At 38.4% G+C, this 25,852-nt stretch overlaps 1 protein-coding gene across 2 annotated transcripts in view; it reads right to left on the minus strand.

Annotated features, from left to right (window-relative positions):
- NKAIN2 (sodium/potassium transporting ATPase interacting 2) overlaps positions 1-25,852 on the minus strand; it is a 582,464-nt gene that overhangs the window by 15,396 nt on the left and 541,216 nt on the right. For both annotated transcript variants that reach the window (XM_038176412.2, XM_038176411.2), the window contains one exon: positions 9,562-9,622. In XM_038176412.2, the coding sequence (XP_038032340.1) occupies positions 9,562-9,622 (61 nt within the window). The remainder of the gene's footprint in view (positions 1-9,561; positions 9,623-25,852) is intronic.

Raw genomic sequence — 25,852 nt, forward strand, 5'->3', positions numbered from 1 at the left:
AGCTCCTGAACAAGCAGAAAGGAGCCAGGATGAAAGTAGTAAGGAGTAACCAAGCAGGTTGAGGAAGCAGAGGCAGGTGCAAGACTCAGGCAGCTGGAGGCAGAAACAGGGATGGGGTCAGAGCAGGCGAGAACAAGAGTCTGGAAGAAGCAACTGGAGTGTAACTGCAGCAAAGAGAAATACTGGACTGAAACTGTCAGAGTCACCTTTTATACCTGATAAATTCAACAAACCACCTGTCAAGCTTATAGACCTGGAAATAAGGTTGCAGTCAGGTAGGTTGCCAAATGACCCCTGCAAGGCTTTGCAATGCTTGTCCATGCTTGCAATGGGGCTTGTCCAAGGCTCAGTAAAGCATCTGTTAAAGACCTCTACTCAGCTGTGGGAGCATTATGTCTGCAGAGTATATTGTTTTTCTAAAGTGGACAGACCTGGACACTGCTGGATAATAGCTATTTGCTTTCAAATGTTTATGCTTGAGTTCTGAGCAAAAAAATCTAACCCTGAAACAGTTTTTGTCTGACAAATCCTTCTAAGAATTAAAGAAAATGCAGACCATGGCTGAATCATTATAGAGCTTATTAAATTAATCATTAGGAAAAATTTGTTCTAATCCAGTTCATTGCTATGGGCAAGTGATAAAGAGAGGAAAAATAAAGAAAAAAAGATAGGAAAAAAAGAAAACAGGGAGGAAAAAGAAAATACTTGGGGCAGTGGCCTCCAACTGTGACCACCACACTAATAAATTAGAATAAGACTCATCAGTAGGTGCAACAAAGTGGAGAATTAAGGCCCAAATCTATGAAAGTTAACAACCCAGTGCTAATGAAGACCTATCTAGATATTTGAAAGGAAAAGTAATAAGGAAAACTTTAGCAGAAGGCATGTTGACAAGAATAATTTAGCAGTTATGTTCCAGGCATGTGGAAAACTGCGGGGAGCTCTCAGTGAGGACAACACTGACATTTCTGGGGCCACAGGAAATGCTTAGCAAACCTAGTCCATCTGCAGCAACCTGTCACCACCCCTGCTTGAGACGTTGCCATCCGTCAGTCAGGACTGAGTCTGGATAGCCATGGCTGGTTGTGTTACACCTGCTCATTTTAGCTAACCACACCAAATATCAGCAAACAATTCAAATCAAAATGAAGTCTTTCACCAGCATCAAAACAGAGTATGACAGTCCATCTGAAACCATTTTCCATGCATTTTCTGTGCAGATCTCAAATTTTGATATTTTTGCCTGATTTCAAATATGTTTTATTTTTCAATCACAAAACATTTATCCTTGTTTTTCCAACTACTTCCTATTCAGATGTGACAACAGCCCGAGAATTTCTTCAAATAAAGTATGGCTTTTTTATCAGATCTGTCACTAACTCATTTCTGCCACTGATTTGATGAAACCCCATGGGATAGTGTTACTTGATCTGGACTTCTTTGTCTCAAGTTCATTCATGGCAGGACAAGTCATATTTACAAAGTGTTTTAGTATAAAATACATCTTTCTTTGTAAAAAAGTTGTTAATTGTTCATTCCCTTTTCACATGTGCAGAACTTTTCCAATAATTCTGCAACATGTCTTTCCTGGCCAGGACAAAACATGGCTGGTGAATAGTTAAAAAAAATGATGCAAGGTAAGTATCTCCCCTTGGCTGTTACAATGAACTGATTTTATTAAGCAGTATCCCATTGTGATGAGCTGCTGGAAAGGAAATGTTACTTCCTTCAAGCTCCGCATTATGTTATTTACACTTTTTTTAAACTTGAAGCTGACAATCCCCACAGGAGGCGGTGATGGATGCAAGGGGAGTGGCAAGAAAGACAGCAAGGGAGAAGAGAAATTACCATAAAGGGAGCCAGCAACGACACCATTTCCCCCCATGTGATTTTATTTATATATTTGTCTCATACCACAGTCCTGTCTCCTAGGGATTCCTTGAACATCAACTTCATTAGTTACGAAGGCAGCAATCCATAACCAATTTTCTTTTCATGTCAAGCTTGTTCATGTATAAACCCAGCCCTTTTGTTGGAAACATTTGCAATTAATCCCACAAACAAAGAAAACGCAAATTGTACAGTCTACCCTTAGCAACCCTTCTGACTCAAGGCCCTGACCACCATCTATTATACACTAAAATGATTTGAAATTCCCACTTTGAGTCTAACCTAATTTTCTAGTGATAATAGGCATGGATTCCCAGAAGCACTCTATGCATCTTGATAGTAACATCCTAATTTCCTTTCCTGGTAAATGTTTTAAATAAGATTTTAGCACCAAAGGAAATTAACCTTTAAATTAATTGTAATTATAAAATGCCATCACTGATTTTGTCTTCAGACTAATTACTTGCTATTATTTAAACAAACTGCACCTCCTCTGAGCTTTAAGTTTGTTTCTCTCTCTGCAGTGCAGTGCCAAATGATCCCGGATCAGACATCGTAACGTCTGCCAAGCCCTGTGACACCTGGACTACTCAGGTCTGTTTACATCTCAAATGCAGCCAGTTTCAGTTGTCACATCCCACCCCAGGCTTTTTTCTTGTGCTTCAGCCTTGTACTGTGCAGTACAGACATCTTCAGCCTGTGCTTTCTAACCAGCGAGCAAGCCTTGTGTGATGTAAAGTGCCTCTGCTCTGCACTGGTGAGAATGAGATGCTCAACACTAGCCTTCTGCTCTTATGAAAAGTCCTCTTCAAGTCATTTCCATGTCATTCCAGTCATTTCCATGACTGGAAATAATGACTCAGGAACCAGATATTGTTATTTGCAAAGGGTTGATTCTGTACAGGTATAGAATCATCAAATAGCTTGGGTTGGAAGAGACCTGAAAGACCATCTAGTTCCAAACCCCTGCCATGGTCAGGGACACCTCCCACTAGACCAGGTTACCCAAAGCCACATCCAGCCTGGCCTCAAGCACCTCCAGAGATGGGGCATCCACAGCTTCTCTGGGCAATCTGTTGCAATATCTGACCACCATCATATTGAAGAATTTCTTCCTTATATCTAATCTAAATCAATCCTTTTTAAATTTAAAACTGTTCCCCATTATCCTATCACTACCTTCCTGTAGATTTTAGGAAATACCCTAGATATTTCTAGTGGCAGTGCAGTTCTCCAAGCCAACTCTCTTCAGGATAACAAGCATGAGGCAGTACTATGGAATTTTAAAGGCTTCCCTCCCTCTGTGCTTCCGTCAGCTGGAGGCATAAGGATGCCGTCCTGACATCTGAAGGCATCCCATTTCCCTCCTTTTGTTTCACTTAGTTCATGTAGCAGTCACCACACTAAATGAAACAAGTAAACAAAAAAAGCTTCTAATTTAGCTACAGGCTGTGAATTGGAGAGCACAGCTGAGCAAAAACAAGACGTAGCTTCAGCTTTTGTAGCCTGTTCATTGACTTATCATTCATGAATGACCTGTTCAACAGCTGGAGAACAATTGTTTTAAATATCAGCTTTTATTTGTTGCTCCGTTAATTTGTTCCTATGCTCCCACTTTAGACTGCCTGGGCCCTCCTTAGCAAACAGATCAGCCCAGTGATTCATCCTGTTGTAAGAAAGGTGTCTAACACAGACAGGACAAGGTGTTCTTTGGTGTTACTGACTGTAGTGGAAAACTTGATCATTAAACTGCAGGCCTAGTTACATATGATTGTAAGTACTTGAGATGAATACCTTCCTTGATGTCTGGTGGCATCAGTGAGGGACCCCAAAGTGCAAATGTATTTCTCCTTACCATACTGACATTCCTTCATGACAGATTCCGCTTCCATTATTTTGATGATATAAAGGATTTGAAGATGCAGAATACCCCTCTCACCTACCAAAAATGATCGCAAGTTCTGTAATATTCCCAGCAAAGCTGAAGGAGGCAGCTGGTGAAGTTCGAGAAAACTTGTGGTAGCATGGAAGAAGTGAAGGCAGAATGACTACAGAATGACTGTTAAGTGTTTTCCATTGCAAGATACTCGGTGCATTACACAAAGGATAAGGGCAAAGCTAACAAAATATAAAGCTGAGTTGTTGGAACTCCTTCACTCAGGAGGTTGTGCTTGATTAAAATGTTCTTGGTTCAAATGGGGAGGGACATGTTCAGGAGGAAAATCATGTTGTGGGCAATTAAATGCAACAAGACCATTTCTGGCTAAGGAAGTCCCTAAACTGCAAATTACTGCCAGAATTTTATGGGAACCACAAACCTTCTGTGTTCTTATATGCTTATGTAGCAAATAAAGGTCCAAGTAAGCATCAGGTGTTATTCATTGCTGGATTCTGGATATGAGGCTGGATAGACCTGGTACCTCCATTCTTATCTCTAGTCTAGCATAACAAATAATGCTGCATTGAACTGTGCATTACATCCAGCTGTAATGTCACCAGGAGGGAACAGATCAGAAAGGCCTCCTGTGACAATCACCTCTGGAGTTGCATTTGATCGCAGCCCTGAATACAGAAAGATGGTTTTAGTCATCTTCTGCACTTCCCTCAGCAGTAGTTTCTGCTCCATCCATATTTTCTTTCTATGCTTCTCCCATCTTGGTATTCAGAATTTACAGCCATATTCACCAGAAGACAGGAGAGAAATTTTCTTTTAGTTTCTCTTTGTCTTAGAGATTTTTAAGCAGGGATGGAAGACAAGAAAGTAATTCTCTGTAATGTCTCTCTAAGCAGGTTGTGAAAAGCATTTGGCACAGAAATAAAGTGTTATCTGAGCATATTCTGCACTTCAATAGTGTCTTTCATCCTAGAAGCTCAAAGTTATGAAGCAACACACCTGTGAGTTTATCCCTGTCATTATTTCCCATTCTAAATATGGAAAATAGAAGTATAGCGAGGTTAAATAACCTGCCCATAGGTGAAAAGGAGCCTGTAACAGAGCTAAAAATAAAGTCTACTCTCTCTACCCTGTATGTTTGTCCAAATTTCTCATCTCTTACAACTAATAAGTTTAATATTGTCTTCCAAAGGAAAATCTTTTCACCACCTTTGTACTTTCCAGGTCAGGCATGAGATCTCAGAATGGGTTGTTGTTTGGCAATGAGTTTATTGTCACATAACTGTTACGCTGTATTGCACACCAGTAGATATCCGCTATCCAGGGTATTGTACTCTTGAATGTTCTCAGTAATTCAAATAGAATCTTGAATTCAAGCTTTTACATGGGGGAAGTAAAATGATTTTAAAAGGTTAGCTAGAGCTTTATTTCTGTGTCAGACATCTCCAAATGCTGGGCTCAAGGGGATATGCAGCAAAAATCTATTTAACCTAGTTGTGATTTCTTTCACTTTGTGGTTTACCTAGAAACAATGCCAAGAGAAAAGATAATGTACATGCAAGCTGGATCCCTGCTAGTGTGAGATGCTAGTGCAAAGCCGTACTAGCAGCTAATATGGTACTTTCCATGGTACTCTGGGAGCAGTCTGATGGGTCAGATTTCTTTGTTTGCCTTGGAATTTTGATAGGGTAGATTTACTCCTCCCCGCCACCCCCCCTCCCCCCCCCCACACCCCGTCTGGATCTGCAAAGGAACCTTGTGGATTAGGATTTCACTGTGAAAAATAGGCTAAATTTTCCATTATCTCCTGACATTTGGGTTGGAGTTCTTTCCTGGCCGGAGCTGTCCCTCTACTAACAAACCAGTCCCCTTTCCCTCACCAGAATCTGAAAGGAGAGTGCAGAATTCCCACTTCAGTAACACAAGTTTCTTTTTTTTAAGTGTTTACAGACAAAAAGCCCCAGGAGAATGCAGCTTCACTGCTTGCATTCCAGAGTTTTCCACTAAAAATCTGTATATATAATAACATTTTCAAAAATACATTGAATTTACTTTACTAAGGCAGTAACATCTTATAGCAGGGAGCCAAATTGCTAGTGAGGAAATACACATTAAACGAACATTTCAATGTTATTAAAAATAATGTGCAGCCTTTGAAAAATGCAGGCCTAATATGATTTTAGAAAACAAATGAGGAGCTCCGAGAAGTTTACTGCTGTCGAATGCCTCCAAGTAATGATTGTTGCTGACATTTCCATGCTTTATTTTTAATTGCTGCAGCAAATAATGCTAATGAAGGAAGAATGACAATGGCTTAGTCATCATACCAGTGGCAACAGTGAAAAGAAGAGCACTGAGTTGGTAGCAGCCCTGCTGGACACCCATCCTCCTTTGTCTTTCCCTGACCAAGACCTGAGGTGCTGCGATCCTCACAGTTCCTCTTCCCTACACAACCACAGGGAACAAGATGCAGAAGAGACCTTTGAGACTGACAAACCAACAAGAGAAGTAGCTGGAGAAAATCACCCTTGTCTGATTCTTGGAGATGGGAGCTGCAGTTTGGCTCTGGTGTGCTCAGTGTGAGAGCTCTGCTTGGGACTGCAATGAGAAGGAGAGCAGCTTCCTCTTTAATCCTCAGTGCAGAATTAACCCAAAGCAGATTGAGAGGTAGTGCAGACTTGTACTTTGATTTAGGGGGTCTGCTGCTGGATATATTTAATGTGTGGGTGATTAAAACCTCAAGGCTTGCTGACTCAGTCTTAGTTGTGACCCTGATTTGATCATTTTATTGTTCCATTCTTAATCCTTCAGTGAGGTTAGAGAAGGTTAATCTTAGTGAAATGTTTGCTTAATTCTTCCCTCTCTCATTTGTTCTTTTAATAAAATCTGCATAAAGAACAGAGAAATAGTTATTCTTTCAGCTTGTTCCAATTATTCTGAGAGCAAAGCTAATTCAGCTGAAGTAGTTTGCAACTTGATTGTGTTTCTATGGTTGAGGATCCATGCCAATAGAAGATTGCAACAGAAGGCACCTTCTCTGCTCCTGAGCAGTGCTGATGCATTCCTCTGGTTAAAATCTGGAATATGCCCCTGTCTGGCTCTTGGAGGTTGCTTGACTTTTTCTCTTTTTCTCTGTCCACTCTTGCAGGCTTAGTGTTCCTGCCTCTTCTTCTCTTCCAGGCAGCTGTTGCTTCCATGACCCATTAGCAAAGTAGAAGAAATGGAGCTGAGCATATTGATATTCAGCATGTCCAAACCAAAAAGTTTTTCTACTGATTCAGTCTTATTCAACCATTCAACAGGACTTGGTGCCCCTTTGGTGAGGCCTGATAGATTTGTTCTTACGGTCCTCTGTGCTTGGCACCAAGGCATCCCACTCATACAAGTGTATGGGTGGTCCTGAAAACCAGAGATCTAAAACCAGATTCTTTCCCCTGTGATGCCTGTGAATGTGGAGGTGGCTAAGATGGCAGAGCCCCTCTGCTGTTCTTCACAAACCATTTCAGAAGCTAGGAAAGCATGTCAGGGGTGTGGGAGAGTTGCTTTGTAGTGACTTGTAGAGGATCATTTCCAACTGACACATCTTAACACACAGAAGGAGCACCAGCTGCCAAACTGCATACAAGAACAACCCCAGCCTCATTCTTTACCAGGTATGCATACAGGGCAGGGGTTGGTGGGCAGCACAGTAAAGATTTTTCTGCTGAACTAGCAGAAATGTCCAGCAAGTCTTGGGGGAGGGAGTACACTGTGGGCAAGAGGGCTGTCTTCATTCCACTTATGAATACTAAATAGCATGGCATCCATAAGAGATACGTTACATCCCAGAGGAGTGTGATAGAGTCATGTGATGCCAAAAGGGAGGGAAAGGCAAGAAAACAGATCTAAATGGAAATACAACATTCTGAAATCAAACCTGGTTGGGGGTATCTGTATGGGGAGCTCTCAGTGGAAAGTAAGGCCACTTTCATTTTATGATACCTCAGGAGGCCAAATCTAGTCTGAAAGTTGGTACAGTGTTGGGATGACTCTGCCACTGAGTTCCCTTTAATCTTTTTTTTTTTTTTTTTTTCCATCCAGGCTTCCAGAACTCACTGGCAGCAAGACCACATGGGCTGTGCTCACAAGGGCTATGTTGTGTTGAGTGGGGTCTTGCTCCAGTGAAGCTCTTCCAGGCAGCTGAGACAGCTCATTGGCAAGGAGAGGGGGCCTGGTGAAGGCATACTAGAGAATTAATAAAGGACTCAAAACGGGTAAGACAACCACAAGAAAAGGTTCAAAGAAGCATGATAATCTGCGGCTTCTGAACACCAGGGAGCTCCCCTGGCAGTGAGCAGAAAACAATAGCATATTGGCCGCAGCACCTTGCTGCCAGGAACACTGTCTTACAGCTCACAGGAGAGATCTTCCAAACATTCTCTGACTTCTGCGCCTGTTCAGTGAGCCAAGTCACCAGTCCCTTCCTCACTTTTTACTTCTATTACACCCTAAAGCATTACAGAAGAATGAAAAAGATTTAAGCCCTCGGAAGAGAAGGCAGGATGGTATTAAAAAGGATTTCTTTTGAGGAGCGAGGAATCACCATACTTTAGCTCTGTGAACAGAGAGCACACTAAGCTGGAGAATATGAGGAAGCATACATGACTTGGGTTCATCACTAAGAAGACAAGACATATTTATGGCATATCCCTGCTCCACACACTTGTCCACACGCTCTTTTTACTCCTGCCTTCCTCACCTCCACAGAACCACACAGACAACTGAGAGGAGCATCATCTGAGAGACCTCCAAAGTGTGGTTTGATTTCAGCACTAAATCTTCCTTTGACGGCTCACAGTGGCGCTGCATTACCCGTAGATTACAGGGTTTCAGCTGTTTTCTATACACAGCAGAGTACACAAAAGAACCCCCACCAGCTCTAGCAGTGCTCTCAGTCAAATAAAAGCCCTTTAGCTTCCTGTTGCAAAACTCTCTCTAGGATTCATGTATATTTTATCAAAGTTACATGCAGTTCTGATACTTGATTCTGAAGTGCTTTGGTGTGAATCTCAACATGTACAGAAATGCTGCAGTGGCCCTTTTTAAAAAAATCAAGGTTAGAGTAGAGGAAAAAATGAAATAGCTTGGCTCCATAACGTGTATTAAGAACATATTCTGCTCAACAGGCTTCTATTGACATAAATAAGCAGAAGAAACACAAACATACATCTTTATGAACTCATTTTGTTCCTTGTAATTGTACCCTGAGAACAGCATGAACAAAGAGGAACTCTATGGTTTCACCTCCCATAAATGAAGGTTCTGCAATGATCTAAAGCTATTTCTTGCCAGAAGTGCTTTTACAAGCCAACACAGAGGTCAACATAGAAGAGCTATACCCTCAGTGGTAGCCTATTAATGTGAAAATAGTTAACAGCATGGAATAATAAAAATAGAAAACAAACAAACAAACAAAAAAAAGAGGTTGGGTTTGCCAATTAGGATTTTTTTTTTTTTTTTTTTTTTTTGTGTGTGTTTATCTTAAGATAAACTGTGAGGTAAAAACAATTACAACAATCTATTCAGAAAAAAGGAGTGTGTATTTTTTTAAGCTACATTTCATAACTCCTTTGTTTTCCAGGCATTTGGAAATTATAGATCAAGATTGATGGACAGAAAACGTGTTCTGGCTACAATATAGTAAGGCATTTAGGTTCAAGTCAGCAAGAGCCAGCACAGTGGAAGGGTGATTTAAAAAACAGAATTCATTTTGCATGTAATAAAGCTTTAGTACTTACAGCTGTCCTCTTCTTCAGTAATACATTTCACAACATAACAGGCATAGATGAAGCCCGCCAGCTGAAACAAAATGTAATAGCGTTAGATGTAAAACAAATACAATAGAAAAACACGAGTTGGTTTTAGAAAAACAACAACAGAAACTACAGAAATAACAAACTTCTCCAGATTATATTTGATGAGGTAATGATCATTTTTTTTTTTACAACAGTTAGTTAATTCTAATAACGAGTGAATTTCCTTATTTTATGTGATTCTTTTGAAAATGGTCAGAAGTTGGCATTTTTCTTGAAAAACAAACCCTGCAATAAAAATTCCAGAAAACTGATAGAAGATTTTCCATTATAGAAATAGCTTCTTTTTAATTATTGAAAACTAGGAAACTAGATGGATGGTTAGGTGGATGGCAGTTTAACAACTGCAAATATTAATGTTTATGCCAGTCAGATTTGTTTGCCAACAAAACTTAATCCTCTAGCAGAACTCTGCTTTTTTAGCAGAATCTTGCCAACAAAATCTGAGACAAAGTCAGTTCACTTGTAAACCATCTTTATAATGATATTTTATCACTTAAAATTAGGGCTGTGGATCTGATGCTGAGATACATTCCTGTCTCTCCAATAGTCCCCAAGCCTCAAGACATATCTGTCAATTTAGTTAGGTCTGGATGTGTTTGCATCAGTATCTCATGCTGTAGGTGACAAATTCAAATCTTGTTACCTCCATTCCTCTCCCAGAACATGCCCAGAAGTGAATTATAAACAGAAATAACACAATTTAAAGAAATTGAAAACCAGAGTGCTGCTTGAGTACCATGGCAGACTGCTTATTTTACATCATCACTTGAAAAAAAAAATAATTAAAAAAGGGAAAAAAATGGCCAGTATACAAATGTCATGAGCTAAGTATCACTTGAGACCTCTGCTAGTCCTTGCACCAAGCTCTGTTGGCTGAGAGGTAACAACCATGCCAGAAGCAACAGAACAGCATCATGTGCCATGTGTTGCACTCTGCATGGCTTCCCGTACATATGGGTTTGGAAAGTTTTCTCTAATGATTGTCAACTAACTGTTTTCCATCCTTTAGCTTTTTACTGGGTTGCATGGTAGGAAGTCAAAGGAATTCAAGTTTCATCTCCTTGTAGTGAAAAGTGAGCCATGATGTTCAAATGCGTTATTCCTGTATAGGTGGCCTCACAGAGATTATTCATGAGCTCTGAATCCAGCTGTAGAGTTTTGGAATTCATTCTTTATTTGGATAATAAAAAGTATCAAACAGCTCCAGCTAAGACTGAGTTCTAAGTGTGCATGATGTACAAAAACCAAAACAACACATAATCTGTGGTTGAGGGAGATTATGATCTTAATTCCAGACAAACTAATGAGTGGGTCATGCAGTGACATGTGGGAACTATGTATTATTATGAAGAGTGGTTAGTGCAAATGAATTTATTTATTTATTTATTTAACAAATCCAAGGCACTTCTACAATCACTGCAGTGTTCTGCGTTCCTATCATCATTAATTTTATCTGTACAAATGAAATTCAAACAAATTTCCTCTGTCTCTTAGTGGCTTCATATTGCAGGCAGTGACTGTGCTTAATTTAGTCTAGCTTTTACACAGATCTGTCTGGTATTTGTGCCAATTTTCTCTATAGAAATCTCTCTGTACCTACATCTGTATATATGAAATACAACTAAAGAAAAAAATAGAAAAAAAAATAAAATAGAAAAAAAAAAAAAAGCCAGGCTCAAGATTTTTGTGAAAACATTGAGGCTTGATTTGGAGACCACACTGTAGCCAGTACAGGTGTTGTCTGCTAACTGCTTAAGCTCCTGTTGGGAGCCCAGAAGTGGCATTACAACAGAACTAAATCATTAATTTTGTCATTTATTATAAATCTGCCTTATAGTGCTGCTGCAAAGATTTTACACCTGGGAGAGATGACATATTCACTGCTGGACACAAAGAACACAGTGTACCAAGAACGGTGGTGTTCAGCTAATATCAGCATTTCATCCTGCTTTATTGGGCTGCTCTTTCCTTTGGTTTCTTGGCTTCAAGACAGAGGGCTAATTTACTCCACTGACTTATGCACTGCATAACCCACCAACTTGAATGACTTTACATGAGGTTTAATCCAGCAAAGAATTAGGTCCAGCAAGGTTATTCATTAATGATTCCATTCTTGGATGTGAACCTTGGCTTAATATTTTCTCTGTTCTCTTTTTACAGACCATCACATCCAAGAGAGCTCAGCAGTTGCATCTCTAGTAGGCAACTGCAGTGGTAAAGCTTTTCTTGTAATATGGTTCAACACTTTACTCTCTGTGAAAACACCACAAGTTTACATGTTATTAACTAAACTCTTTTGATATGTAAGTAAATCCTACGGCATTTCATCACATGAGTTTGCTGATTGAAAGAGTTCCTTATAGCTAGAAATTGTTCTGTTTTAAATACAAAAGGTAGTTTGTTTCCTTTGAAATAATAAGTGTTTTAAAATAAACCTCATCTTCTCCCACATCTATCTAATCTTGTGCTTCCTTCCTTCCTTCCTTCCTTCCTTCCTTCCTTCCTTCCTTCCTTCCTTCCTTCCTTCCTTCCTTCCTTCCTTCCTTCCTTCCTTCCTTCCTTCCTTCCTTCCTTCCTTCCTTCCTTCTTTTTCTCCTATACCAAGACATTTATCCTTTATCTGTTCTGATTCAATGCTTGTCATTCAAGATTTATCATCTAATTGCATCAACAACAGAGGGCACTCACTGGAAGCTGGGGTTCAGAACTGAAAATGGTCATTTTTACTTTTAGCATGCTCAATGGCCTGAGCCTATGGTGACTACAGAGATCTATGGGATAAGGATATGCTTCCTGCCCAGTGGACTCAGGCTTCATGTGAGAAGGGTAAATCTTACCTGTGCACATGGCAGAGCTTTCCTGGAGATCTGTCAGCTAAGACAGTTAAAGAATTCTCACAGCAAAGAAGGGCTCACATGAAATTTGCCACCATTGTTATAGTACAAGGTGCATTTCTTTGACCTTGTTTGTCTAATAATAAGACACCACAACCCATCTATATACAGAACAATATACATCAAGTAAATTTCAAACAAAACACTCACTGAACATACTCCCTGGAGAAGATCAGGAAAGGGAATACAAACAAACAAAAAACAAACGATAGAGGTTAATCACATTAATTAATATATTCCTGGAAGGCCCTCAAACAGAGCAAAAGTGGGTGTAGTATAAGAATTACAAAAAACAAAACGACATCCTAAAAACTGTCAGCAATGTAATAACACTACTAAAGAGATGGCAATGAGATTAATTATGGAATTGAGATAATACATCTTATTCCCTTGTTACGGTCAGATAACACAAAGAAAAAAAACTGTCTGAATATTCCCTACTCAAATCAACAGTGTTCTGTTACACTGCTAGACTCTTATCAGCTCCTGACATTTTTGTGAGTATACTTCCAGACTTGCCCCAAATGTAAAGTGCTCTGATCAAACTTAACCAGAATCAGTATTGATCAAAATCCTGTCTTCCTATTTTGTTCTCAGTTCTTTTATGGAGATAAATGTTTTCATACACTGTAAATAACATCAGATTTGGGAAAATGCTTATATGAGAACCTATCATTCCTGGTCAAGGTCCCCACCTTTCCCTCTTTTAAAGCAATATCTAGGTAGATACTTATCAGGAGTTATCTTTATTAAACTGGACACCTGAAAAAAAAGAATGACAGGAAGGAAGAAACAAAAATTAAAAGATGGTAAGATCTGAGTGTGATAAGGTCATAAGTAGAAATCTGAAGAAGAAGACAAATGACTTAGGGGTTATGAAAATAGCCCATGGACTTAGCTTCACTGTATGTGAGTGTTTTATATTCTAGAAAAACAAACAAACAAACAAAACAAAACAAAAAAAAAACACCAAAAAGATTTTGATGAAACAGAGTATCGGTAGGCAGAGTATTGGTAGAACTAAATCAGTGCCATGGTGGTTCTAATGCTGCCCCCTGCAAAAACCTTTTCAAGCATGCTTTCGCTGTCTGCAGCATTGGTGAGTGAGCATCAATGCTAAAGTTTGATATAAATCTCAAGCTATGTTCCATGGGAACTGCTCGGCTGAGGTACAGTTTTATTTATGCTTACATTTACCATTTCTGGAACTCTGTCATTCGTCCAAGTTTAATTGTCATAAGAGAAGCATTGGAAAATTGTTGATACTTGACCAGATTACTGATGGGGAATGTAGGCTATGAGGCCTTGATGTCATTATTCCACAGGATTAACAATTTACATATTGTCTGAAAAGAATCATTCATTGATAAGGACAAGCTCCTTTTTTCTGTGCAATAAAATAATTATTGAAAAAAAGACAATGCTAAATTACTATGGCCACCATGGTATTTAGTGTACAATCAGGAAATTAAATAAAAACAAATAAATACAAAGCCATGATTTCTTAACCTATAACCTATAACCTATATAATTGTCAAATACTTTCCTTTCCTCTTTCCTTTCTTAGTCTGAAAGGTGCCCAAGATTGACTTTATTTATTTATTTATTTATTTATTCAGCATGTACAATAAAATAGGAATCATAAATACAGATAAATGTAGACACACTGGAAAACAGAAGTGTGATAAAAAATTCATTTATTTCAACCAAAGCATCGTAATCTTTGTTATATCAGCTGTCTAGGTGGTGCTTAGCATAAAGTCTTTATTTATTTCTCAGTGGACTATTCAATTTTCTGGAGATTTCCTTTTTGTGTAGGTATTTGAAGATCATCATGAAGACCTGCTAGAATGTTTTTGTTTGAAATGCTGCTGCGCGCTTGAGAGTGGTTCTGTCTTGTTCAGGGTAACTGTTCCTCCAGTGTCTTCCCTGGCAAGCTTTTTCACCTGATGAATGGAAGAGACCGCAGGGGCACTGAAATCACAGTACTGTGGCTTGTCAGATAAGAGCTGTGAAAACCTTTAACAACAGAGGAAAGCAGGACATACTTACCTGTTTTGAAGCTGTATTACAGACACTCAGCTTGACCCAAATTTTCTGAAAGTTTAGCAAGACTTTTCTGCAAATCTGACCTAAAACTTTCTGGAAATCTTACTGCTTCCATCGGTATTTCAGTCTGATTTATGCTTTTGATAACCGCATGATATTTGGCACTTTTCCATGATTTCTACTCACATCTAAAAGAGAAGGATGTACTTTTTCCTACTTCAGACATCAAACACAACTCAAAATGTAGGGGCTATCAGCTTGTATGAAATGGAAGTAGGGGTCCTTTATTGCCAACCTCTATGTTAACTGAGTGGCAGGGCATCCTGTAGATTTGGCTCAGTGTTGAACCCTGCATCCCTGCTCCCACGAGTGAAATGCTCCACCTGGGACTTTGTTAGACTCCCTCGGGAAGCTGAAGCAGGCATATTGCAAGGGGCAGAAGGGAGGCCATGACAGGCTGACCTATGTTAACCCCCACATCACCGCTTCAAGTGGTAGTAGGGCTGGGAAGCCAGGATCAAATTCTCCACCAGCTTTATTCAGGAGATGCTGGCTGGAGGTCAAGTGCATATTGCCCCGTTAAGGCTGAGACATTAATGTTGAAAGAAAACAAACAAACAACAAAACAAAACAAAACAAAACAATTAAAAACTAGCAAACCTTTTTCTTTTATTTTCTGCTATTGTGGAACTGTCTCCACTTTACCTTTCCTCACTTGATTAGGGAGGATTAAAGGATATTTTTTGTTACATGTATTTGTAAATTTTATCCAAATTGTGGGCAGTCCTGAAATCAGAAAAATCTCTCTCTGTTTACTTTCATACTATAGCTCTGCAAACCAACCTGTTAATATTAGAACAGAACTCTGATTGTAAAGGGGTCAACAGTTTGCAGTGACTGCTGCTTGCATCAAAGGGATTTAGCCATTAGAGCTGTGTAGATTTGGAAAAATCATCCCATTTATTTTTAAAACAAGGCCAGCTGCCTCTTTCCACTAAGCAACAGCAAAACAACAAAACAAAGAATGAAGTTGAAACTAAATACTAAAGTAAAAGGCTTTAAAATCCATATCACCCTGGCCATTCTGTAATTAATAGGAATAGATTATTAAAGCAAGAATCTATATGTGTCTGTATATGGCCTTTTCTCTGAAGGTTTTATAGCAAGAAAACTTTTATGGGAAAAAACTTTGGACCTTTTTCTCCTCTTGTCTTCTGGGAATTCTCTGCAATGGTTTAATCATCTGGCTTTGGTATCTGACTGCCTTTGGCAGCAGTAGCTTTTCTTATCATTATGTCTAACTGTGTGTCACCTTTTCCAGACAGCCATAGGATTAAGATAAGAAAAATTAGTTCTCTATGCTGCAGATCTAACAAAGCCACAGATTGCTCACAGCCCACCAAATGAATGCCTAGCATTTTAAATTGAACTGCATTAGATGAAATAGTTGATTATCAATGCTACTCACTCTTTTGAGGGGCAGTAGGAAAAATATATGCATGTCTGAAGTTTGTGTAGATTGCATAGGGAGAAATATTTGGATGGTATAAGATAACTGAATTCCTGATCAACAAACACATATAAGTGCTTCTGTTCAGTGAAAACTCACCCCTCCATGTAGAGTCACCCATATGGCAAGTGAACATTGATGGTGTGATTGTGAACACAAGGCCCTAGGATCTGGGAAACAGAAGTGTTCAGGGGAGAGAGAGCAGAGGATGAGAAGGGAGTAATATGTTGTTGTGACTACCATTCTCAAGATTGTGGCCCACCATGAAGACTGTGTAGAGTAAAAGTTCACTGAGGTAGCACAGGTGATTTGCTCTTGTCCAACGTCATATGTTAGGCTAAGCTAAAACAACGCTATAACATAAATGGCAAAAGCCAGAACATTTCATCAGAGGTGAAAGAGACTTTCCAGTAAAGGCTGACTATTTCCACATGGTGCTATTTACTTTCCCTGTGATAATCTATTGTTTATTTGAAGGCATTGATGGCAGCTGAGAATCAGGAAGCTTAAAGGGTACACAACAACTTCAGCTGTACCCTGGCTTTATGGTGGTGGTCACAGTTTAACAGCCTAATGATGCCTTGATCAAAGTGCTTCTGTGATGGCCAGTGATAACAGTGTTGATGAGGAAGATTGCTGTATACTGTGCAAAATTCACAGCTCAGATGAAGAAACTCTTCAGCAGCACAGTTCATTATTTTAACTTACAAAAAGAAAGCAAAATATTGCATACATTGAAAAGCTCTAGATGAATAGGGCCGTAAGTGCTAAAACCTAAGTAGTGATTGATTGTTAAAACACAGTAACAGTCATTCACAAGCCAAGTGGAAGCTGTGGAATAACAGCAGAGGAATAGACAAATCTCTTTGGCAGTGCCATCAGCAACAGAGCAGCCAGGAAGGTGGCTAAGGCAGGGGGAGGTTTTGCTTGACTGTCTGTGCCTGTGCACAGAGTGGGAAGGTGGGATATCCTCCCTGTCTGGCAATGCACATAGGGCAGAAGAGGGAAGACTGAACTTTTCTTAACTAAATAGCTCCCTCAAGCCTCATGCTCTGGTGTAAGGTAATAGAAGTATCTCGGTGAAAGTACAAAACAGTTTACACAGTGGGGCACCACATCATTGCATCTCCCTAGGATCTATACATCTAGCAAATGCATTGCTTAGCACAAACATTTGCTCTAGATGCACAATATAACAACATTAAGTGTCAGGGGGGTTTCAAGGTCAATAAAACCTCTTCCTGTGGCATCTAGTGTTTAAAGTAACTGAACTCAGCTCATGTTTCAGTGCTATTTTTCCTCACAGCATCAGGCTACTGTAGGCTTTTTCCACCTTTGTAGCCTATAATAAAAGATATGTTTCAGAGCTACTTTCTCCATTCAGCAAAATCAGCTAAGCAGGTTTCAAAAAGCAAATGCCAAAGTGCTTTGTGAAACCTTTCCTGCAAAAGGAGAACCACTGGAGAGTTTAGAGGAATATCATACCATGCAGCCCAGACTGGTATGAAAAGAGTTGACCCTCTATAGCCTCCAAATGGAAGGACAATTTTAATTCCATGACCAAAGGCACCTTTTCCCTGACAGTCCTTCTGGTAAAGGGCAGGGGATCACTTCCTTGTTTATTCAGCATGAAAAATGGTGATCTTCTTGGCCTGAATGGAAATAGTTTGATGGCAAAGGTCCCAGTCACAGCCTGGGGTGGAAGAAGACATATGAATAAATTTTGCAGTACGTGTGACCAAAAAAACTTAAGCCAAAGATTCCAGTAACATCATATCACATTAAGCATTTTGGAGGAATGATGAATTATAAAGAGAGAACATTCTCGGAAAGGCCGTGTCCTTAGAGTCTGTGCCTCGTTGCAGAGAGTTAAGTGGATGAGTTATATCTGACAGTTTATGAACCTTGTTAATATAATGCAGTACCTGGGAGTGTGCCAGCCACAGTGATCAAGGAAGTCTAAATTAGACCTCTGCCATCGGCAGACATCAGATGCCTATTTAAAACTAAATGTTTCATCTGAACCAGCCACTTCCCTCATTATCCTCTAAAGCAGTGATCTTCAGCTTGAAGCTCTGAAGCTCTATATGGCTCTCAGTAGCCAGCATACATCTCTTCCTCAGGTCTCAGTAAGGGGTTACTTAGCATGCTGATGTGAAGCTGCTCTGGTAGGAAGAGCACAAGTGACAGCAGTAATTTAACATGTTAATCTCTCATGAAAAATGTGAGTTTTGTGTTTCTTTGTATTTTTAAACTTGTAAGTGTAAAGGCCTCAGTTCTGTCACCTGTTCCAAGCCCGGGTCACTCTGAGCCAGGGTGACCTTTGGAAACTCATCCAGCAGCAGATTGGGATGTCTAGTCCCTTGCAAGAGTACATAAAGAAAGGGGAAGGGAAGCTTCTGAACCAACAGAGAAGGATAATTACCATCCAACCACCACACTGGCAGTGGACTACATGAAGTGAGGGAAAAGGCCACAGCTATTTTCTTTCTGCTCTAGCAGTAACACACAGAGCAGCCACCATACTGCTACAGCAGCTGTGCTCCTTTTTTGTGACTGAAAATGCTCCTTGCCTCTGGAAGCTCCCTCCTCTGCGATACAGAGCCACAGAACTTCCTAACTTTGAAACAGTGTATTAAACATTTTTTAAAATTAATTAATTATTTTATTTATTTATTGAGTTTCATTTACAAAATCTGTAAAATGGACATGATAAAGCCGCTTTTACCAGGGCACTGTAAGGTTTCATTCATCTTCATGACTTCATGAGATTTTGGATGGCAAATATTAATAGTACTAGATCTCTATATTCTATTCTACATTGTTATTAACCAATTATCATAATACTCTGCAAAGAATAACAGAAATGTCTTAATGCTTATTATTTAATATTGTTTATATTTATTTTTTAATATTTAATTAATTTGCTTATATTGTCATTTTTTGTAGTACTCAGATTAAACTCTGTCAGAGAATAGATTCTTACTGGATAGAGATTTTGTGTTATTGGCTTGAACAGATGTACCACATCTTTGAAAAATGAAAGACAATATTATAACCTGCTGAGGGTCGGAGAAGAAATGATTCTTAGATGTTTGGTGCTCCTACATCAACAGTCCAATGCCAAAATTGAGAAGTATGACCTTTTTTCATCTGGTTCTATTGCCTTAGCAGAATAAAGGGAAGGGAGGATAATTTAATTGGCAAGACATAAGAGAATGCAATATGACACTGCAGCTCACATAACCATCTTTGAAGACAGCGAAGCTGTGCAGCTTCATAGCAACACTGAACACGGTGTAAAACCAAGCCATGTCACATTTAGTGAGATTTTTTTTCCTGGTTTCTTATATATCCACAGAAAGTGGACAAAATTCTATTAATATTAATATTAATTCTATTGTTATATGTATTATATATATTCTATTAATATTAATTCTATTAATATTAACATTAAAAGTTAATGAAAGAGGTATGACTATTTTAGAGAAAGTATGCATAGCAAACTGAATTACACCTCTTAGAATGAACAAAAGTCCAACTGCTGCAGGTCAGTCCTAATAATGTCTCCAATCTAAGAGCTTTCATCTTGAATGTTGTTTATGATTCAACTCATTTTCAAATACCCAGATAAGTGATGCTGGTTAGCAGCAAACAAAGATGTACCGACTAGGAAACATCTGGAGAATATCCCAAAAGAAGATGAAAAACGATAATGGCAGGATAGTGCACTGGAGAACTGCTTGGGGGAAATGAAACAGTACCTGAAGGCATGAAGTGTGTTGTCAGAGAGGCAGGAAGAGTTGCCAGTGGAGAAAGAAAAAGAGACAGACAACTTAGACATGCTGAGTTGCCCTTCATTTTTCACCGGTGCCCTAATCATAGAGTGTATCTTCTAATGTGAGTAAGACAATGCTGTCAATTGAGAGATACGTCCATGCTATCTAACAGATGTTGAATATATCTGTTATATTCCTAGACACCTTCAGTCATCTACTGACATAAAAGGAAAACTGCAGTTTGGTCCTTTTTCTATACTGCAGTGTGTAGATTTTTAATTTAGTAAAGCATGAAGACATTCTGTTTCATTAAAAATCATGGATTAGGATGTTAAGCTAGTTATTTTGAATGATTATGCAATTATCAAGTAAATAACTAGGGATTTACAACATTAATGAACTAGAATATCTATTTCTGAAACCAACCGACATTACAGTATAGACAAAACTAAGTGCTTCACCAACTGGTTACACTCTCAGCCTCCTCATCATTCCTTGCACCACTATGTGTGTCACATCTGCAGCACCATGAAACATGCCTTTTTGCATGATTTGTGCAGTTAGCAAATAAATAATAAAAAACAAACAAGCAAACATACAAAAACAAACAAACAAACAAAAAAACCCAACCAACTCTTGCTTTAATAATCTAAAATGCAATATATTCATTAAAGTATTCTTAAAGACCTTGGCAGTACCAGATAAACCTGGAAACATCTCTCTGTTAAGAGGAATGAAGACAGAATCTGACAAGCAGCTGATAATGTTTCATGGAAAAAAACTCGTTTTGAGATAGTGAACAGTCCTTTCCAGCTACTTTGGACTTCTGCCTTCCACAGTGACAGGGTGCCAGAGATGACAATTGAAGCAAATATATGTACGTCCTGCTGTTATGAAGCACTGTAAAAAGTGATTACTCCTATAGGCCACACATCTGCAGAAAAATAGTGATCCATTTTACCAAATTCTGCTCTGTGATTTAGAAAGTTTAACAGAAAGTTTAGAAAGTTCTTTAGAAAGTTAGCAAGTTCATCAATATTTATACCTACACAAGAGAAAAAAAAAATAAGCAGAGGGGGTCAAATATCTTTTTATAATGTAAACCTGACTTAGAAGCCCCATTTTAAATTGGCCAAGGGATTTTAGAGTTCACTGACAACCTTTTCACAACGAAGTATGTGAATTACTTTTGATGGTGGGATTTGTGATCTTTTGACAAACTTTACCTTTTATAAATTTTACCCACATATTGCAGTTTAGACTAGACACCTATTTTAGCCTACTTAATTGCAGTAAATGCAAAATGATAGTTGTATTTTATCTACAGAAACTTGAGAATCTTTCAATTAAATGATAACATTTCTTGATAATCCCTAATAATCTGGTGAATAGATCTTGGAAATCTTCACTATGGAGGTAAACAATTATTTCTTAATAGCTCCATCATGATAATGATTTATTACTTTCTTAAATGTCAGCACATCATTGAGAGTGTTATTGTAGTTCATACATTACTATGTTTGATCTTTTAAAGTACTTGTAAAATAAAACACCTCATCTTTGTGAAGGTGTTTGTTAAAAACTATAATTTCATAAATTCATAGATTTATTTATTTATTTATTTATTTATTTATTCTCAAGCTTAGTGCAGTAAAATACTATACTATTCTCAAGAAGATACATAGTTCTTGAAAACATATAACAGTATTAGCATGCAATAAAATGTGAATCTGAAATAACAAAAGTCTGCAGCATGAACATGGAAATGTACAATGTGCAGCAAATTAGATATGCAGGTCCAGTGGATGACCAGAAACACTGCAGAATAAATTTATAGTTATATAAAATACAAGAAAAACAAATAGAGTCTGAAAAAAAAACATTTTATGCCAAGACAAATGAAAAAGCATCCAAACATGAACAGGGACTGGAGTGACAGCAGGCCTTATTAGAGATAAAATGTAACTTTTGCAAAATTTGACATATGACTGTGCTACCCAAATAAAACAGATTCTTTGCTTAAATGTCTACAAATCAGAGCTGACATAGGTCCAATAAAAATTTCTGTTTGCCAAAAAAACCTGAACCAGATAAGATACATTAATAATACTGAATAAATAGGTTAAAATTAAAGTTGAAAATGCTAACAGACTTCAAACCTGGAAATCATTAGAACAAAAACATCCCATTTTCCAAGGTGTTACATATTGTATCTAAATGACCAGTTTGAGTAAGCTGCTGTCATCCTGTGATCTTGGTCCCTTAATTTAAATGACTGTGTATCTGGATGGGAGAAGCATGGTTCCTGCTTAGTTTGTGTGCCTGATTTTTCTATATGTGGAAACCAGAACATCAGGAAAGGTGAGATTACTGTGTACTAGGTTCTAAGCTCAGTTAGGGCATATAAGAGCAGAAATCTTTCTTTCACAGCAGTCACAGGTTTTCATTCATGATTTCAGAGGCTTTTTTTTTTTTTTCTTTTCATTCATGATTTCAGCTTCTTCAGCAATGAAAACAGCAAATTTACAGGGGCAGGCTATTGTGTCCAGAAAGACTGGATGTTCACAAATCTCTTGTGAAAACTCTCCAAAATTGCCATGAAAGTCATAATTCCATGCAAAGATGTTAGACTTCTTGTTTAATATGTGCCTGTTTAACAGGAGCTTGCCTATGAATTTCACTCTGATCTTCAGCATGCAGCAATCTAACCATGAACCTTACATAACTGGGCAGCCAAAAAATGTGAAGTCCTAATGGTATTCAACTACGTTAATTGGATGATCTGTGAAGATACCTATTTTATCTGGAGGATGGTATTTAGCACAAAGCCTTCTTTGGGATCTTTGTGTTCCTCATCTTGATCATTCTGTCAAGTCCATCTTGTTCAACTTCAACATAGAAAATCTGGATGATGATTCCCCATCCATCTTCTGATTTGACTTTGACAGAGTTTTCTCTCCTGCGTTCTTTTGGAGACAACTTTCCAAATTATTCTTAACCTTCTTTCTAGGTCATTACATTTCTGTACCAAACATGAAGGTCCTGATGATGGCATATTTTGGTCTTCATTCTTATATTGATTTATTTTGAGGTCTTATTGAGCCCACTAAGTAGTGCAATTGTCTTAATTGTCCTTGCTGCTACAGTCGTGTACCATGTCATGTTTCAATACTGAGGTAACAATATTTTTAAAATGAACTTAGGGCCAACAGTTGCGGGTTTCACATGACCTCTTATACATGTTTTCATTATCTATGACTATGCTGATCTTGTTTCTTACAGATGTTGCCATGGGGAGGTTTTATATTCTAATGCAGTATCTGTTTTTTTTTTTTTTTTTTTTTTTTTTTTTGAGTTAGAGATTCTTGCTAGCTGCTTCATTCTTTGTGACATGGGGGACTGGCTTTGATAGAAAAGTCAGACCTCAGTTTTGACCTCAAATTTCATTTGCTCACCAGCTTCTGGAAATTTTCATCTCCAGAATCATTAAGATAACTGATGACCATTACAGTTCTCTTCCTTTCTCCCTGTGCATGTGAAAACACTCTCTGTACTTCTCTCAGAAGTATATCCCCTTCATCTGCTAGTTTGAAGATCTGGTAGTAAGTCCAGATGGTTTGCTGTCCAGAACATTCTTTCCCTGTATGGTCACATGCAACCCTTCTGGTGTCTACATTCCCAGTCTCTCAAAGATGCGTCTGAGATCACAGAACCCAAGACCCTGAGCATGGTATTAGCCACAGAGCCAGTCATTCACCTGATCCTTTCTTCTCCTTCTTGGATCCCACTCTCCAGCTGGAAGGATAGAGGAGAACACTATTTGCACTCATGATCCTGTCAACATATTTATGAGGGGCATAAACAGCTCGTTTAGATATTTTGGAGTCTGCTCATTGCAGCCTCATTTGACTCTACATGAAAGAGTTGGAATTGGTAGTAGTGATCTGGCTTTACCAGGCTTAGTAGCCTCTTTCTAATATCATGAATGTAGGCCCCCAGCAGGCAGCAGAACTCTCTAGAGAGATTGTCTAGGTGGTAAGTGGGTGCTTCAGTGTCTCACAGTAAGGAATCTCCAATTATTAACACATTTCACATTTCATGTCTTTTTTCCTTTTTTTTTTTTTTTTTTTTTTTTTTTTTTTTTTTTTTTTTGTGACATTGGTTCTAATACATGTGGTTGGTTGGTCTAACTTCATTAACTTTATACGGTTGACCTTTCCTGGGTCTTGACCATTACTCATGCATTCCCTTTTTTCCATGTTGAGGGCACTGTATCTGTTGAATATAAGCACTTCGGGGGGGGCAATGGAGAGACTCTTTCTTTGGCTCCAAGCAGAAGCAAGGGTCCAGTCTCCTTTCTCTTATGAATCAGTCAAGCCCATCAGCTCAGGGTTGGAAGCTGGTTTGCCTTCCCATTACCAGGACTCAAGGCAGGACTGTCTCTCAGCCCATGTCAGTGCACAATACCATGCACTTGCTTGGATTCCTGGATACTACACTGCCTAGTGAGCTCCTCTTTCAACATGGTGACTTGATCAAAAAGTTCAGCCATCTAGGTACACTTGCACCCACAACATCCATCTCTGCTTTCAGGCCCTACAGGAATTCCAGATTCTGGAGTTCCTTGCAACTGAGTGTCTGGGCAGCTTTTCCAGTCCCTGGGAGGTATGTTTGGGTGTATGCATCTACCTGAGGAGGTTGTGGTCTTTCCATCTGGGTTCTAGCCTGATGGTTGTGGTAGGTGGACACCATTTTGGTATGCTTCTTGTATGTCCCAGAATATAAGAAAGTGGCCTACCTTCTGGTCTTCCACATAAACTCAGAGCTAGATAACTATTTCAGATGACTGAAGACTGGTAATTTGAAGTTAATCTTTTTCTAGAAGGAAGTAAAAAAGCTGAGAAGACTCATGAGAATGATGTGAAGTCTGGAGAATATAAGTAGCTCACAAAATAGGGAGGAGATTAAGCAGGTTACCTAAACAAAGGAGGTTTAACTTCATTTTAAAACATTGGAACAGGGAGCAAAATGTTGCTAATGACAGGAGTTTATCAGATAAATGTATTGTAAAACTCTGGACTAGAATCTAAAATATAGACAATAAAAAGAATTAAGAGTAAATTTTATTGTGGATTTTGGTGAAGTTTCCATTGTGCTGTATTTTAAAATCAAGATTAAATGCATTTTTAAATTTATTTTGGACAGGAATTAATTCAGGGAACCTCTATGGCCAATGTTGTATAAGAAGTTAAACTAGGTAATTACAGAGTTTTCTTATGGTTTCTGATTTGTGACTCTAATATGTTGCATACAATGTTGATATGCAATATTTTTAGTACATAGCAGTATTTGTCAAATAAATTAATTTCACAAATATGGAAAATAAGCACTTTGCTTTAGAGGAAGAATCACAGAGAAACTTCTACTGATAGCAGAGTATTTGCAATTAGTATCTAGCTAACTCAGGTACAGTAGAGTACAATTACATTCAACATTATTATAATTTATTTTACTATTTTCTTCATGAGCAAATTACCTTCAAGTTGCACATTCAATATTAAGGAGTCTGGCACATATTATACCATTATTACTACACCTAATTCACTAGACATGTAATTTGCATTCCACTTTATAAAAGTGCTGAATTAAATCCAGAGAATCCCAAGAGAGGAGCAACCAGCTTACTTCAGATTTCAGTTTAATATCCCATAAGGAAATACGAGGAAAGAAGGCACACCTCAAAAGTTTCAACTAATGTCATTAACTACATCTGAGTCTACAGAAAAGAAGAAAATAATATCTTAAAATACAACTTTGGAACAAAACACAAGGGATTTAAGGAGTGTGAAGAGTGCTTGGAAATAGGGTAAAGGCAAGAAAAGAGAACAAGGGAACTTCTTTCACTTCTTCCTTTTCTTTTAATTTTTTTTTTTCTTTTTTTTTTTTTCTTTAAGGAGCATAACATTTCTGACTCCTTTATC

This window comes from Anas platyrhynchos, chromosome 3, assembly GCF_047663525.1.
Source record: "Anas platyrhynchos isolate ZD024472 breed Pekin duck chromosome 3, IASCAAS_PekinDuck_T2T, whole genome shotgun sequence".
NCBI classification, from domain to species: Eukaryota; Metazoa; Chordata; class Aves; order Anseriformes; family Anatidae; genus Anas; species Anas platyrhynchos.